The 17,294-nt window shown below is 42.8% G+C and overlaps 2 protein-coding genes across 4 annotated transcripts in view; both read left to right on the plus strand.

Annotated features, from left to right (window-relative positions):
- ryk (receptor like tyrosine kinase) overlaps positions 1–11,910 on the plus strand; it is a 140,291-nt gene extending 128,381 nt beyond the window's left edge. For both annotated transcript variants that reach the window (XM_084307356.1, XM_084307357.1), the window contains 4 exons: positions 2,281–2,390; positions 2,490–2,649; positions 8,540–8,676; positions 10,797–11,910. In XM_084307356.1, coding sequence (XP_084163482.1) covers positions 2,281–2,390; positions 2,490–2,649; positions 8,540–8,676; positions 10,797–10,908 — 519 coding nt within the window. In that variant the 3' untranslated portion in view covers positions 10,909–11,910. The remainder of the gene's footprint in view (positions 1–2,280; positions 2,391–2,489; positions 2,650–8,539; positions 8,677–10,796) is intronic.
- A 4,583-nt stretch (positions 11,911–16,493) lies between these two features.
- Positions 16,494–17,294, plus strand: part of slco2a1 (solute carrier organic anion transporter family, member 2A1) — a 68,450-nt gene continuing 67,649 nt past the window's right edge. For both annotated transcript variants that reach the window (XM_084308775.1, XM_084308774.1), the window contains exon 1: positions 16,494–16,695. In XM_084308775.1, coding sequence (XP_084164901.1) covers positions 16,639–16,695 — 57 coding nt within the window. In that variant the 5' untranslated portion in view covers positions 16,494–16,638. The remainder of the gene's footprint in view (positions 16,696–17,294) is intronic.

Below are 17,294 nucleotides of genomic sequence, written 5' to 3' on the forward strand. Positions count from 1 at the left end.
GCTAGGGTTATGGTATTTACTCTTGGCTACAATTTTTTATTTTTTTGAAAAACATTAACCTCTTAACACTTTGACTGCCGGGACACGTCTTTTCACGTCTTTGCTGGCCATGCTAAAGTTGCCGGGGGACGCTGTACAGCGTCCTTATATCAATATTTCAAAAATCTGCGATCGGATTCATATTCCCCCTCCGCTGGCCTGAGATCCACCAGCAGGACCCACTGAGCTCTCTGTCGGTTCAGGAGCGCCATCTGGTGGCCGATCGGCGCAATCGCTTTAACAGGATGTTGAATAGAGGTTGTCATGACGACCGTAGTACTTCCGGGCGCTCGCTATGGTTCATGGGACTCTGGCTCGTCACGCTACACGGTGATCGATTGGCAATAACTCGATAAACAACATGATTTGGACGTATATACCATTATACAAGCTGGAGATGGACCGGGTAAAAATATATCCCATAATGATAAAATTTCTACTCGACGATGATCGCCCAACGGCGCGCGGAGACTGGGGTGAGTTTTAGCGTCTAACGTTACCGTCTTAGATACTAACTGCTATTATCAACATTTGACCCACATTAGATGATTGGTATAACGCTGCCCACGGAATTATAAACGCCCCCTCGCCCATCCGGTCAACATCAGATGACGTGTAGTAACTTCTAGAAGTACGTCTAGTTGGAATTTTTTATATCGCGCTGATTGCCATCAAACTGTATTTCATCATCAATATAATGCATTTGGGGCTATATATCACGTTCTGGAGAAAGCTGCAGAAAGAGATGAAAACATACTTATACATTAGACCATACTTTACTATGAATATGTGAATGAAAAAGTTTAACGTTGCTACACAATGAACAATACATATAGGACTTTGAATGGGCCCTAATAATGGCAATGTAGCAATAGAATTTAAAAAGTTATAGCCCTGCAAAGAAGGGGACTTTCTCCATAGACAAATAGCGCTGGCAATCTATGGTATATCATTAATTTAACCCAAGGCAACCAAAGTGTTAACATCCAAGGGCCCACATGTGGATGATTCTTTGCCGACCTCTAGTGGCTCGGGTGTGCATTTCTTTTAATACAATATGTAGAATTAAAGCCCTATTTGTTGCCTGTCGATTGCCCTTTCAGGTGAAATCCGTTCAGCGGTTCTCGAGTTACATGCCGATATGTGAGGCGTGCCCCAAAGTACGCAAAAGTACACATTACCTCCCGGGGCTCTAGCTCCGTCAATCATTTGGCGATCTCGAAAATCTTTGCACAGGGTTGTAGCCAATGAGTGTGGCTTTCCAATGATACCCCATGATATGATACAGGCTTAACAGGTTAACACTACAGATTCTGTCCCAAATCCACTACTATCTCTCACTAAACACTGTGCCAAGTGTATTGAAGCAAAGACAAACACACAGACAGAGGGAGAGAGAAAAGCAAGCACACAAATGCAAGACGTGTCTGCAGAAATGTTTATCTGCCTTGTGAGCTGGCTGATGCCAATTATCTCAATGTCAAATATCGGTTTGATTAATCTGTCAATCACTACTTGACACAAGCATTCACTTTTCTGAACTTTTCTGACACTTTCCAATTTGCGGCACGCGGAGCAGTCCTGTGAAAAAAGGCACCAGATGCAGACGGTTTCAGCTTGACAACAAAAACAAACTTTAAGATAATGAAAATAATTAAGTTTAAAGTGTGGTTCCTTTGTGTTTTTTGGTGATATGTATCAGGGTTCCTCCAGGGTCTCTGCAATAGCATAAATACATTTTAAATGTAACTTTGACTTTGTAGAAACCTGCAAGAACCCTGATATAAACAGTATGGATTATGTACATATTGTTTTTTCTTTCTCTTTGTATAAATTAAATGATAATAATAATAATACTTTCCAAAAGAAAAGAAAAAACAAGTCCGTATTCTCGAAAAGGACTACACTTTTCCTGTCCGTTAATATTAGCAAAGACTGCAACAGGAAATCAACTGCAGGTCTTGGTTGTCTCCTAGCAACACATCAAACATTCCATTGACACCATCTGGAGGTGGCCCCATGTGCTCTCATCAGTGAGAGCAGAAAAGTGACACAGACCAGTCTGAGAGATAAAAAAAAATACAAAAGACTCTCAGTGGACACGCACCGTTATTCATGTCCTGGAGGTTTTCAGGATGCCACAGTGAAAGAATGTGAGTCATCTCTCCGGTTTCCCCACGTCCTCTCATTTGGCCTCTCTGACCCCTAACCACCGGTCCTGTCTCCCTCTTTTCCTCCCAGGCGGTCTCTCAGCAGGACCTGGTCTACATGGCTATCCAGATTGCGTGTGGGATGAGCTACCTGGCTCGCAGGGAGGTCATCCACAAAGACCTGGCCGCCAGGAACTGTGTGTGAGTGTCACAGGGTTTCTACGCAGATAACAGACCCAGGATCAGCAGGTTCTCCTTTTGTCACCAGTTCTCACCCTGTTTTCTTAACCCCCTCGACAGCATCGACGACAACATGCAGGTGAAGATCACAGACAACGCCTTGGCCCGGGACCTGTTCCCCATGGACTACCACTGTCTGGGGGACAACGAGAACCGGCCTGTGCGCTGGATGGCCCTGGAGAGCCTGCTGAACAACGACTTCTCCAGTGCCAGTGACGTGGTGAGACCGGCAGCTCCACACATACACCGCTCGCAGCCTCCTTCTTCCCCCGTAGCCAGGCAGTGTATATTTACTTCATCGCCCCCCTTGGTTAGTTTACATACAGTACATCCCTGCGTCTCCAGCTCGTTAGCGGTCCAAATAGAGTGCAACAGAGACCCTTGGATCTTCTGCACTTCGTCAAGGTTATTAATAGTGAGGAGGGGTTTTCTGGAAGTGTGATACGGGAGGGAGCGGACAGGGGGGGCTGTGCAGGAAACGGTGACTGTTATACAGGAACCATCCTCAGAAGCCCAGTGTGAGAGGGAAGGGAGGTACAGTATGGAGCACAATGTGCCTCCGGCTGGTAACAAACATGCTGTGCCCCCCGTCCCGTCTAGCGAAGGGAGTGCTTCTGTAGACAGTCAGGAAGTCTCTCAGGTCCTCTGATCTCCCCCCCCCCCAGCCAGACAGCCCTACCCGCCCTGTCGCATTCCTACTTTGGTCATGACACTTGGCACAAACGCATCCCACTGACATCACTCTATATATATATATATACATGTAAAAGAAGCTAAGCAGGATCCCAGAGCTGTCATTATGGGACGTCATTGCAAATCCCAGACTTACTCACGTTAGGATTTACCCAATAGGGTTTGTTTAGTTGCGTGGTTACACACAGCAGACGGGAAGGAGCGAGAGGCCGCGCGATGGGCGAGAAATACCTGGGAGCGCTGGCAGTGGCCCGAGACGGCTAATGGGGAAACAGGGCGGGTTAATGTAGCGTTTGTTTTCCTCTTCGGAGAAGACCTTCCTATTAATCTCCGCGGCCTCCCCGCCTCAGAGCTCGTTCTGCTTCCTTTAAAGGCCTCGGGTCAGGCTGGCAGAGGTTATGACACACGTCTCAAGATGGAACACGCCTCTCGCGGGACCGCTAGGTGCGTGCGGTCCGCCGATCAGTCATTGTGTCGTTTGTAAACACTTAGCAGGGTTTTATTTGAGATATAAACCAGCAGATCATTTGTTTATTAGTCTCGGTTTCCAGATATTCCAAATCGTTATGGTGACGAGGCTTTGTTTGGGGAAGCCATTGTCTGGTCAGTAAACACCCGACAGAATTTTAGGTTGAGATTAACCGGCAGATAAATTCCTCAACGATTTGGTTCCTGTGATTCTAAGTCGTCCCAGTGAGTGGATGTACCGCGTGTTCACCGTGTTCAGGACGCTGCCAGTTTGCTGCTTCTGTATGTCCACTTCAGTAGTGGGGGGCGACAGTGGTTCAGGAGGTAGAGGGGTTGTCTCGTAATTGGAAGGTTCCCGGTTTGATTCCGGCTCCTCCCGTGTGTCACACTGAACCCGATGAGCAGGTTGGCACCTTGCATGATCGCCTCCGCCGATTGTGTGTGAGTGAATGGGTGAAGCTTTGGATAAAAGCGCTATATGAATGCAGTAATGCAGTCCATTTACCACGGCATGTAGAAAGGGATATATTGGCCTTTGACGTCTGTAATTTTTTTTATGAAAAATGCCAAGCCACCTGTTCTTTTTCTTTACAGATTTTATTTTACAAGGAGGATGAGTTCTAGCTAAGCAGTTCTGTCTGTATAGATGCATTATTTGTTCGGTTAGCAGTGCTTCCCAAACTTTTTTTTAACCAAGGCACCCCTGAATCTTTCCTCCTTCTCCAAGGCACCCCAACTCTTCCAAGAGTAAAACAAATGGAATAGACCTTATACTAAAAACAAATCATGATTAATTAAATTTTTATTATTGATGAATAATATTATGAATAGGTATGTTATTTGGTTTGGGCTGAAGATAATGCCTTTGTAAAACATGCACAAACGAACCTGAATGAGACATGGCATGGTTGATTGATTGATAGATTTGATTTAATAAAAATATTACAAAGAGCATGTAGTACAGGGATAACACACATACAGTAGTTATTCAACTGATTTTCACTGCGGTCCCAAAAATGCACAAAATGTACATTTGACCAAATGTATTTCTCCAATGAGTTTTAACAGGATAATAAAAGCATGGGCAAGAATGCATTAGCTCAGTCAAACGTTCATTAAATTAAAATATGTATCTGAGCTTAAACTAAAAACTAATCATGATGAATTGGTTGGTTTCAAAATCAGTTTAAAACTGCTAAGTGAGTTACTACAATTGCAATCAAGATAATGAAAGTAATTGACGTTCATGCATGGGCAAGATAATGGCAAGAATGCATATTCTTTTCTGCTCCAGATGGATAATTCCTCTTAATTTTTCTTGTTTACATGTCAGTCCTGATGCTGGCTCAAAGTCCATTGATTGTTTAAGGCAGAAGGAGTTGCGGTCGCTGCCTCTGCGACTCAAACCTCTCCAGCATGCGCAGGTGTGCAGCGATCAGTTTCAAATGTTTTTCTTGGCCACCCCAATACAAATTTGAAAAAGATAAATAATATATATTCAAGCAACCAGTTTCGTAACCCCTGGGTTAGAGAGTATCCATATTAGTGGACATATTTTCCATGAAGTTCAGCAACCGAAATAAGAATACAACAGCAAAATTGGTCAGGACTAATAAAATGAATAGGCCCACTGGTAATAGCCCCCCCCCCCCCCCCCCCCCCCCCACATCAAAGTTTGTCTGAGGGAAGTAACAGTTGTGACAGAGGATCAAGAAAAGAGGGCTGGGATTGACATAGTTCAATTAACACTGGCCAATGTGGGGGGGAAATATCATGATATTCAGAAGATAACGATATAGAATATGGAAAATCATGTTAAATAATCCAATTGATTGTTAATTAATTGGTTATGGGCTGCTCGTTCCCCTGGCTGTATTACGTACCGCTACGCTTTGCTCGTTTTATATCACAGCCGGGCAAATTAACATAGACTGCAATTAACTTTAGATCTCTCCGGGCGACAATATGTCATGTCATTTTTCTTTTACTTACACAGAAGCATTTTATATATATATATATAAAAATTGCAGACCTGTCCATGGTGCTGAATCTTTAGACCGAAGTTAGGCACTGTCCCAGTGAAAATATGGTCTCATTTAGGAATATTTTTTGAGTGAGAAATTAAGTTGTATTTAATGTTTAGTTAAGAGAATATAACCCGCATTATCATATACTCTAGAACAGGGGTCACCAACAAGCCTTGCATTTCTAATAAAATGTTGCCTCTTTCATTTCTCCATCACCGCAAATCTGCCCCTCAATTAATATCGCCGCGGGGGGCATAATCCCACAGGACAATGCATTTGGAATTTGTGTCCCACAACGACATCTACTCCGTGAATATTATTGCGTGGATCGGAATACGGCAAAATCAGCGAGATTTTTCCCGACCTTTTCGCTGATGGAAGTGCATTGGGAAGTCGTACCCCCCGCCGAGATCTACCACCAGGTGGCTGGCTCAATATCATCCTTGATTTCATCGAGTAGATCAAGAATTGCTTGAGGTGTCAACCTGTGTCTCCGGTTGATTTCGGTCTCGCCTAAATCAAAAAGTGATATTCTCATTAGAAATATTCTTTCACGAGCACGCCTGGCATTACGATGCCTTCACCTGGCATTTACTGCTGCCATGATCACCTGAGACTCTGGCAATGACACCCCTTTATAAATGCGCTTAGTTACCACCAAATCTCTCAAGACGTAAATAGCGTTGCTTTAACTGCACGGTGCAATTAGTGCCAACCTTTGTGAATTGGGGGTGTTTTTGGATGAGGCTCATTTGCATAGAAAGGGGCACATGTTCCGCCCATATTACCTAATTTAAATACCCATAAATAGCACCGACGCACCGAGATGCAATGCTGATTGAAACACAATTACCACCGCATTTCACCCATTGCGCTTCCTTTGTGAATAGCACACTGTGTTTCAGAGCTATTTGCGCCGGCATAGCGTCAGAAAAAGCCGCGCAATCCCTTTGTGAATTCACCCCTTGTTGTTGAAATGGGCCAATTTCTCAAAATGTCAATGGAGAGTCAGTCTGTTTACTGGGGGGTGTTTTCTACGAAATTTCTGTGAGAAATTGTTTATCATGATTCATAATACAAAACAAATATTATTTTTATTATTATTAAATATTAGTATAATTGCCCAGCCCTGTTGCTAAGTAGGCTCGTTCTCATGAATTGCCTTCTCCAGTGGGATATGGTTTGCTTTAAACCCCTTATCAAAACCTTTGAGACAATGTTCTATGTTCATTATGCATTTTCAGCAAACTTTCCTTTCATTGTTTCTGTCAAACCCTTTGTCCCTTGAATGCAGATAGGCACCATTTGCCCTTTTGTAGCCTTGACACAAGTCTTCCTGCTCCACAATATAAATGACAAAACTCTATAAATCATCACAAGCCTTTGGCAAAGAACACCATAATGATGCCTCTGTTGCTTGTTTCTAGCAGCGTTTGTAGAACATCATGTGCTAGACTGGGCACACAACTTAGTAAAATCGTGGCTAGATCCCAGAGCCAGGAGGGACGTTGTCACACATGCATTTTCAGATTTCTTTAGATGGTGGGGGGGTTAAGGTTAGAGTTAAGATGAGGAATAGTTTTATACACAGCTTTTTAGGTGAACGTTATTATGAGTTTATGAAATACGTGACGATTCCCATGGAAACGTCCTTCTGGGCTACGGGATCTAGACACTACCTGATAGAATTGCTGTCATAGGGGCGCCCCAGTGGCGAACCATGTAACGCGCTGCATCACGAAGCGGCCGACCCGGGTTCGATTCCCGGACCCGGCGTCCTTTGCCGAATGTCTTCCCCCCACTCTGTCTCCTGTTCTTCCTCTCTCTCTCCCTCTACCGGACTGCCCGGTAGTACAAACAAATAAAAATCTATCAAAAACATAATTACTGTAAGAGACGGCTGGGTGGCGCAGCGGAGATTGCGCTCGTCACCAATGCAAGAGACTCCGGTCTCGAATCCGGGTGTCAGCATTTCCTCCGGCTTGGGCCGGCCGTCATACTAACTCAATTGGCAGAGTTAGAGGGTGGAAGTCGATGGGTGGTAATCTGGACGTTGTGGACAGCGACTCCTACAGGTCGGTTGGGGGACGCCTGCACAGCAGAGACAGGAAATAGCGGGGGTAGTGTGAGCCTCCCATGCGTTACACCTCACCACTGAGAGTCCGCGCTGGCAGGTGAAAAGATGTGACAGGCTGCCTCCTCGTGTACCGGAGGGGACACGTGATGCAAGGCTTCTATCCTCCCTACAACCGACCAGTGGGGGGCATAGTCGAGCAACATTCAAGACAGGGGAGGGGAGAATTGGAAATGCGAAATTGGGATGGGAGAAAAATAGAAAATAAGGAGAAAAAGTGGATACAAAAAATAATTGCTGTCAGATTGCTTTGATAATGTCATCGAGAAAAATCAGTGTTGCGTTTTGGTCCTGATGTGTTACCATGGCAACGGCATCATTTGGCCAAGCGTTCCAGTGACTGCTGTGTTGGAACAGTCCATCTGTCTGAGTCTCACACCAACTGAATAAGTGGAACCATATAAACCCGCTACCTTGAGAAACTCTGTCACTCCCCAGGTCTGTAGTGTACTGAAGGAGATGACCAGGCTATTCCTAGAATAATAAGCAGGATGGGTCAGTGACGTCATAGAACAGCCTCCCTCTAACGTCGGGAGATGAGTCACACTATCATCCTAAGTAGCATGTTGGGGCTGTGCTTCCCGTCCTAGAATAAGGAGAGGACAGGTCAGTGTCGTCATAGAAACGTTTGAGAAAGACAAAACACACTGCAAGAAGTCAGCGTCGTCTCTCATGCTGAACAACTTCCTGTGAGAGCGTTGTGAGGCTGTGTGACCTGAATCCTCTAAATGATTTTCATTGTGTGCTGGATGTGTAGTGCGTTCATCCTGTGTGTCCTGTTTCCACAGTGGGCCTTCGGAGTGACCTTGTGGGAGCTCATGACTCTGGGCCAGACCCCCTACGTTGACATCGATCCCTTCGAGATGTCCGCCTACCTGAAGGATGGATACCGAATAGCACAACCAATCAACTGTCCGGACGAGCTGTACGTTGCTTTTTTTAATTCATCACGCTCCCCTAACTAAAAGCACACAGGCCCCATACTGATGGGAATGATAAGCATTGCACATACACACACAGACACAGTTAAAGGTTTTGCTCGCCAAATCCAGTTTGTGCTCTGAGTTCTGATTATATGTGTTTTTTGATTGACGATGATTGCTCAAATTTGTGATTGACAAAAGGAGGCCTTGTTTTATGGGTCTATTATGCCGCAGTCTTGTTTCTCATGCATACCTCATATCCAAAGATTTCCCAAATTATGAGACTTGCCAGCTGTTCAATAAGTACAGTTCATCTGCTTGGAACAACAAAACGGCAATTATCTTTCCTCTCTCTCCCTTGTGCAATTATATGCTAGTCTTTTGTGTGTACTCTGTACTCTTGGCCATTCTCTTAAGTTGTTATCAAGATAAGCACTCTGCAATTTAAATGTATAAACTGCTAGGTGAACCAAGTGTGTTGAAGGTTCAGCTCCTGCCAGACGTGTTATTGCAGCACTGCCCGCTGCTGTCGTGAGACTTGTGTCTGATGGAGAAGCCTGATCAAATTCAAATGTCCAGCAGCAGCTATCAGCATCACTTTAAACATGACGCTTATCTGCATCCTGCTGGTAAGGAATCCCAGAGGCCAGAGCTCTACAGTCGTTAGTCGTTATTATCCCCACACAGTGCTGAGACCCCCTGCTCCACTATCAGGTTGCAAGTTAGGCTGTTTTTTTTATTATTATTTAATAATAAAAAAAAAAATATTATTATTTTTAAGTTCTTATCTCCTGACAAAAGTTAGACGATGGACAATCAAAATTGATTAGATCTGATTAAACTTTTTTCCTGTACAAAAACATTACACATAATAGGAAGTATTTCTCAACATGTTTTGGCGCAAAGCCAGTTGGATTGAATTCCGACCCGTCGGCTGTGGTGGATTATGGTGGAGCACTTGCAAGTTTTGGCTTTCAAACCACAACACTTGGTTTGAGTAAACGGCGTGTACACTTCCGTTAGGCAGCACGACTTGTGAAAATGGCTTCGAAGAATTTGTGACACAATGATATTTCCACAAAGCCTATGAAAGAGATTCTTAATCTCAATGGGACTTCTTCTGGTTAAATGGTTAAATTAAAATGTAATAAAAAATTAAATAAAAAGATCATGTCCGGTATCACTGGCTTTTTACTTGATCCTGCAATCACAATTGTTGCTTTGTTTGAGATAGGTCAATTAAGCCAGTGATACCAAACATGATTTGTGATTAGTTTTTAATTAAATTGTATTACATTTTATTTAATGAAATTCTATTTTCATTTAACCTTTATTTAACCTTTATTTTACCAGGAGAAGTCCCACTGAGATTAAGAATCTCTTTTCAATTGATTCCAACGAATGCCTCTTTATAACGGTGGCTTAGGCTCAGTTGTCTCAATGGTGACAGGCCTACTCCTAATACACAGGAAGCCCCATGGAAAGATAATCAGGAGTCTGTTTGAGTAGCCGCGCAGGTTTCCTCCCAAAAAGAATAGCTGTTGAATTGATTCCTTTCCTTTTCCAAAATATCAGGAGTTGCGAGGGAAAAGCTTCAGAGATGCAGTCACGATAACGGAGCTATATCACATCTCATTGCTTTATCAGTGCCGTACAAGCGGGTCTGACTTCCTGCCGGTACAACATGTTCTGTTTGGGTATCAGAGGGTTCCGGGGCACCCAGTGTAGCCAGAGTGGGAATAAAACGGTGTCCGAGATCTAAGTAATCCGGTGCAACCAGTGTTCAGATTGACATTTTAATCTGAATCTGAATATACACTATAAGTAAGAGTAAAAGTAACTGGTATACACAGGTGCAGTATTACACAACGTACCCTAACTGGCATGATATACGTCATACTGTATGTTTTTGTCCGTGCAGGTTAGGTGGTAAGAGTCAGACACGCATAATATATGTGTATGTATATATGGGACCTGCATATGTGTGAATATATATATATATATATATATTCAATCTCGAAAAGTCTTGAATGATCATAGTTTTTCCTTTGAACAAATACAGAAAATAATGTAATTGTGAATGCATATTGGATGGCTAACACCTCTTCGCTGTGTCTTGCAGGTTTGCCGTCATGGCTTGTTGCTGGGCTCTGGACCCAGAAGAGAGGCCCAAGTTCCAGCAGCTGGTGCAGTGTCTCACGGAGTTCCACTCAGCGCTGGGAGCCTATGTGTGACGACGGGACTTTGGGCTTTTTTTCTCTTTTTTTTTATTGAAGAACAAACGGCAAGACGGGGAAGCCTAATGAACAGCACTAACCTTGGAGGAGGAGTTCACGTATGAAATTGTGCCTTATCAAAGGAAAGAGCGGACTTTCGCCTTGACGTTTCTATATTTTGTACAGTATCGTGTGGGGGTTTATATATAGTTGATTCATATTTCCACAGCATTAGATGGAAGTGAGATTGTTTTCAAAGCAAGAGTATGGATTCTTTGTTCGAAGTAATATTATTCCTCGTGCTTTGGAAGCATTTATAAACGGGAGGCACCGGCGCTCTCATTTTGCCAACGGGACCTGAATGACGGAAGAGGCGTCCTCATCTTCTCTGCACATTACTATTTTAGGGAGACTGTCCTGAGAGAAGCTTACGGGCCATCATGCAGTATCATTCTCTTTGCCTCTGCCAACCTGTTTTTTTTGTTTTGTTTTTTAAGACACAGATGTTTTCTACAGTTTCGTATCTTAGAGGGGGAGATGTAAACTTGTTGTCGTAGAACATGTTTTTGGTGAGGGTAAAATTCCGTAGTGGCATGGCGACGTTGAGTACCAAAGTAGACTTATAAGCCCCCCCCCCCCTTCATCTGTACGATGTGTTTCGATGTGCTCGACATGCTGCTTCACTCTGCAACACTAAGCTCTAATTGGTACTGGAGGCCTCTCTGGAGACCCGTTTGGTATCTGATATATTGGATATGTGGTAATTGAGGCCTTCCTTGAGGGTTTCCCGTGAAAAGACACTCAGAACATTGTGCCACAGACCAGATCTTCCTTTTTCCTGAAGGGACTGTGCCAAACAACAGTCGCAGAGGAAGACTCATTTTAATTTTTTCCGCTGCGTCCCCCAAGCCGTCAGAATTGCTGTTTAACCCGCGGCGTGGACCAGATGACGGGGCGCTAGCGGTCACCCAGGGGCCCAACAGTGTGTGTACAGATGTCTATGTTAAAACCGTATCTGAGGATCAGTGTTTGAGTCCATTATGTTGGAGTGTCACCCTTTTGTTCCTTTCCCTTGTTTTTGTATTTCCCTCATTATCACAAATTCCAATCTTTCAAACAGGGTTATCGTTTTTCTCTCTCTCTCTCTCTCTCTCTCTCTCTCTCTCTCTCTCTCTCTCTCTCTCTCTCTCTCTCTCTCTCTCTCTCTCTCTCTCTCTCTCTCTCTCTCTCTCTCTCTCTCTCTCTCTCTCTCTCTCTCTCTCTCTCTCTTTCTCTTTCTCTTTCTCTTTCTCTTTCTCTTTCTCTTTCTCTTTCTCTTCTCTCTGTGTGTGTTTTATTTTATAAATTTGACTGTTCTGTGTCAGAACACAGCCTGTCTCGTCACATGATGATTGTGTGAATAATTAGAACACTAATAATCACTGTGAAAAGACAAAACCGCCGATCCGGCTCTCGGTCTAATCTTCCTCTCACAACCTTTAACATCTTTTGTGATGTGTTTTCTTTTTTTTCTTTTTTTCTTTTTTATCACTGCATGTTGAATTAAGGATATCTTGTAAACTGCTTCCTGAATTCATATCCACAAATTAAACAGGACCTTTTAAATATAGAATGGGGTTTTTTTCTCTCTCAATTTTCAGTCTCATACCATCCATTACAGTACTGTGTTATTCTGACTTTTTATCAGACAGTACATGTCATTATGGTTTCTGCACTTAACACAAAACAATAATCACCTTTGCTGTGAGGTTATAAATATTAAATGTGTTAACAGTGCTGGAAGCCAGGACAAAACATGTACTGTACATGTTTTGTACAGTACAGCTTTGATATCAGGCTCAGAGAACTCCAACCCAGAGCAGGGTCCTTGCCAATCAAGCAATGGCAAAATGACTGAAAAAGAAAAAGGAATTATTTTTGTTTTAAGCTAATACAGAAAATTAGCTTGTGTGCTAAGTGGACATCATTACGTAGCTTAATGTAGAAGCACAAACCTGCGGTTAACAGTTAGTAACGGCCATTCCCCCAATTTTCATAAAGTAAATGCACATATTTGTTAGCTAGTATTCTGTACAATAAAATTGTTATGGATTCTTGATCCATCGTCATTGTTCTTCTACACACGCTGTTTCTTGTTTTTCCTCTTTTAGGGTTGAGTCACAGGAAAACTGCACTTCTTCCAAGATGGCGTAATGGAAAAGTTATCTCAAATCTAATTTGTGCCGGAAACCCTGACAAAGTGGAAACAAGGCCCGGATCTTATATGTTTGCGGTGGAATGATTTGTTAGTTGTAGGGGCAGTGCTCTTGGGAGTGAGCTCTGCCAGTGCTGTTTACATGAACACTTGATGCAATTTAAAGGGAAAATCCACCCTAAATAGAATTCACATCGTATCTAATCTATAATACTGTACAGCTCCATTCCGATTTGTGAAAAGTATTGCAGTGCCCGTTTGGGGCGTGGCCTTTTGGCGAGTGTGCCCATTGGTTGGAATGGGCCGATTGCTTGGCTCCCGGTATTGCTGCTTGCAGCATTGAGCGCATGCCCGTTGCTTGTTGCTTGCAGCGTTGTGGAGACCTGTGGTATGGCCGCTTGCAGCATTGAGCGCATGCCCGTTGCTTGTTGCTTGCAGCGTTGTGGAGACCTGTGGTATGGCCGCTTGCAGCGTTCTCGAGAGCCGCTCATCCAATCGACTTCACGCTCGACACAGCACTCCCTTAGCAATAGACCACCGCAATACTTCCGGTATTCTGAAATCATGGGAGAGAGCGGGGGGAGAAAATGAATGAATAAGCCATGACATTAAGTGGTTGTAGCTACAGCTGTGGGGCTGCTGGAGACATGATCCAATAGACTTATACGCCCGAGTCTCCTGAACACGGAGAGACCAATCCCAAGTCGATCGGCACTTTCTCGGCCGAGTTATAGTCACTTTCCCGCACCTACTCCCGAACTCCGCATGCGCAGATTGCCCATGGAGTCTCTGGATTGTCCAGAGATTTAACTTTATCAATCTGTGCATGCAGAGTTCGGGAGTAGGTGCGGAAAAGTGACTAGCTCGGTCGAGAAAGTGCCGATCGACTTGGGATTGGTCTCTTTGTGTTCAGGAGACTCTGGCATATAAAAGTCTATTGGATCCTGTCTCCAGCACCCCCACAGCCGTAGCTACAACCACTTAATGTCAAGGCTCTCATCCACATTCATTCATTTTCTCCCCCCGCTTTCCTCCATGAGCTCAATGTAACGCGGAAGCGCAGTGGTCTGTACACCTGCCAAATGTAAAGTTTGTTGTTATAGCACCGCCATCTGGCCAAATGGCAACAACATCAACATCAACACTGTACTCCCTCTGGGCCTCAGCAATACACCCGCTGAGGTTCTCGAGATATACAAAGGGCAGACACGCACTATAGCGCCACCACATGGCCAAATGGCACTGAATTTGACACTGCATTTCCGTGGATCCTCAGCAATACACCCGCAGAGTGTAAAGCTGATCAGATGAAAATTTTTTGATACACGCACGCAGAGATTCCTTCCTCTATAGTTAGATGAACAAGTCTCTTTAACTCATTAACTGCCCTGGGCTCTGACCATCACCAGGATTCTGAACCTCTAGCCCCCCTGGCCTGAGGTGGCTGGATTCACCAGAGTTTTAAGTACATCAGCCTGCCCTGGACTTTAACTGTCACCCAAACAGCTAGGCCTATAAATGACCATGCCCATGGCTATCTTAAAATAGCTTTACTTTGGAGCTAAATCTACCCCCTTTGCCAGTAAGCATGACATGGCTTGTACCTTTGGATTCCTCAAGTTTCATATTATACCCATATCTTTGTGCTAGCTTATAAAATTAGCCCACTAAAGACTGTGAATCAAACAACGGTAACATAAATGGCCGATACAGATAGTTTGTAAAACGTCCTTAATTTTAATCAGTCAACCTCTAGAAAATACTATGTAAAAATAATTGTCTAAATGTTGGCAATAAGCTTCAATCATTGATTTTGACTATTATAAGGATCATATCAGTGTTTTTGACATATTGGTTCCAAGTCATTCTTGATGAAAAATTAAACCGCTCTTTTACCGTTTCGGAAAGATTTGGTCGTTATTTTATGCTGATTCATCGCTGTCATTGGCTTGCTTCATGTATACCTAAAAATATGTTTTCCTTAAAAAATGCACCTCAGATGTTCACATGGCATTTTAGTCAGATGTGGCTACTTTCAATGGGTTATGTGGTGTTTAATTAAGACACATTTTCAGATACAGTACATTGGAAGCCTATGGCAGTGGTGAATTGGCAGAAAATAACTACCATGTTTTTCAGTAAAGGTAAAAGATTATGAAAAAAGAACGGCACAGTGTTTTTTGTATGACAAGAAGAATAACTTGAAACCCACATGTCAAAGAGACCAGTATAGTCCTTTACAACTTTAAAAATGGGCTATAGGATCTATATAGTATAATTGACCAGGTCTTTCAAAGTGAACTCGTTTAGAATGTTGACCGTGCAGGCTGGGGGCTCAACATTCCTCCCTCAGACAGACTAGTTGTCATCAGGAGACAAATCCCGTGAGCTGCAGACAGTGAACAGTGGAGCGACTGCTAGGAGTCTAGGACATAACGATACCCGTGGTGATTTCACTGGGATATGGGCACATGTTCTGATTCAGTGCCGTAAACCCAACATTTAAATAAAACCCATTTGGATGTAAACTCATGAATGATATTCTAGGCGGGTGTATGTTCCCTTTAAGACTAGACGCGCACGGTTCATTTTACGTCCAAATGAGTTTTATTTGAATGGACAGGGTTTAGTTTTATTCTAAACTGAAGTTCAGACGCATGGTTATGTTATGTTGGTCATCCGAGGCGTTTCTACGTTTCTGAGCAAGATTTACCAAATTAATGATTTTGATGTGCATTCATTCATGTGTACCGCGTGAAATTATGAATTACACGAGCAAAGGAAATTTTGCGATGCAGAGATACAAATCGAATTGGCTTTTTATGTGTGTGTGTGTAGACCAACGCAGTTGTTGTTGCGACTAGAATTGGCCCAGTACTGTACGTACCAATTAGTTATTAACGATCAATTAACTAATTAGAAATAGAACAAGTTCAAGTTTTGTTTTATTTGTCACATAAGGCACATTACAGTGACATGCTTGGTTATGTATGAGCCCCCTGAGATTGTGCTTCATACAGTAAAAAGTTAATAGAAAAACTGAAGTACAATGTACAATATGCAAACAATAATTAGTACAAATGCAAGAGTGAGGTAGGGATGTCGTGCAAATGTTTTTGTAATAAATAGATTAAACATATATATATGGTGTACTGTAGTGTTGGAACTTGGAAGTGTTTTGTATTATTATGCCCCTTCCACTTCATTGCATTCATCGCTATTCGCCACATAGGTAGGATTTTTTTTCTCTCCTTACAATTCAATCTCCTAAATCTCCGAGGGGAGGAATCTTAGCCTGCAGGTCAGGTGCCAAATATGGTCTTTCATACTGTGACCCTGTGCAGATGGGAATTCTATAGTGGAACATCACTTTGAAAACATTTACGCGTGGAGCTGTGTGTGGGCTGAGTCCACTTGCATCACTGAGAGTCATAAAAGCCCAGTGAAGTTCACCGAGCAGAGAGAGAAGACATCACACACACTCTCACCACAAACCTCGAGAGACTAAACAGGCTACTTGCTTCTATACCTTCAGCGCTTGGACAGCTGAATACATGGAGATATACACCAAAGAAATGAAGAAACCAAAGCCATTCGTTTGCAACATAAAGGTAGGTTACAGCATCATTATTGTTCAAGTTTAGTTTGATTTGTCACATATAATGTACATTACAGTGAAATACTTGGTTCTGTATGAGCTCCCTGAGATTGTGCTTCATACAGTAAGAAAAAGTAAAAAGAATACAGACCAAACACTATACAATATATACAATATACAAACTAAAGTACTTGTTGTTGTTGTTGTTGTTGTTGTTGTTGTTGTTGTTGTTGTTGTTGTTGTTGTTGTTGTTATTATTATAATAATATTTTATTTGGCTTTTTTATTACCATTCAATAATGCAATCTAAATTATAAACCCCATTATTAAACGTAAACAACTCCACGAAAGACAATAGGAATGGAGGCGTGTTTTCATGCTCTTGATACAAGGACTAACACTTGATAACAGGGAAACTTGAGTTTTGAATTGTATTGAATGTAGTTTGTGGCTGTAAAAAGTTAGTTTATGTTGGTAAAATGTCCTAAGCAAAATTTTTGAAGAAGGTATTTAATTTTTAACGTGTAACTTTATTGGTCAGTGTTATTCCTGCAATCACCCGAATTCGCTTGTACAGTAGCTTATGTTGTATTGTTTCTGGGCTGTCATATC

Source organism: Notolepis coatsorum, assembly GCF_963971535.1.
Source record: "Notolepis coatsorum genome assembly, chromosome: 2".
Taxonomy (NCBI): domain Eukaryota; kingdom Metazoa; phylum Chordata; class Actinopteri; order Aulopiformes; family Paralepididae; genus Notolepis; species Notolepis coatsorum.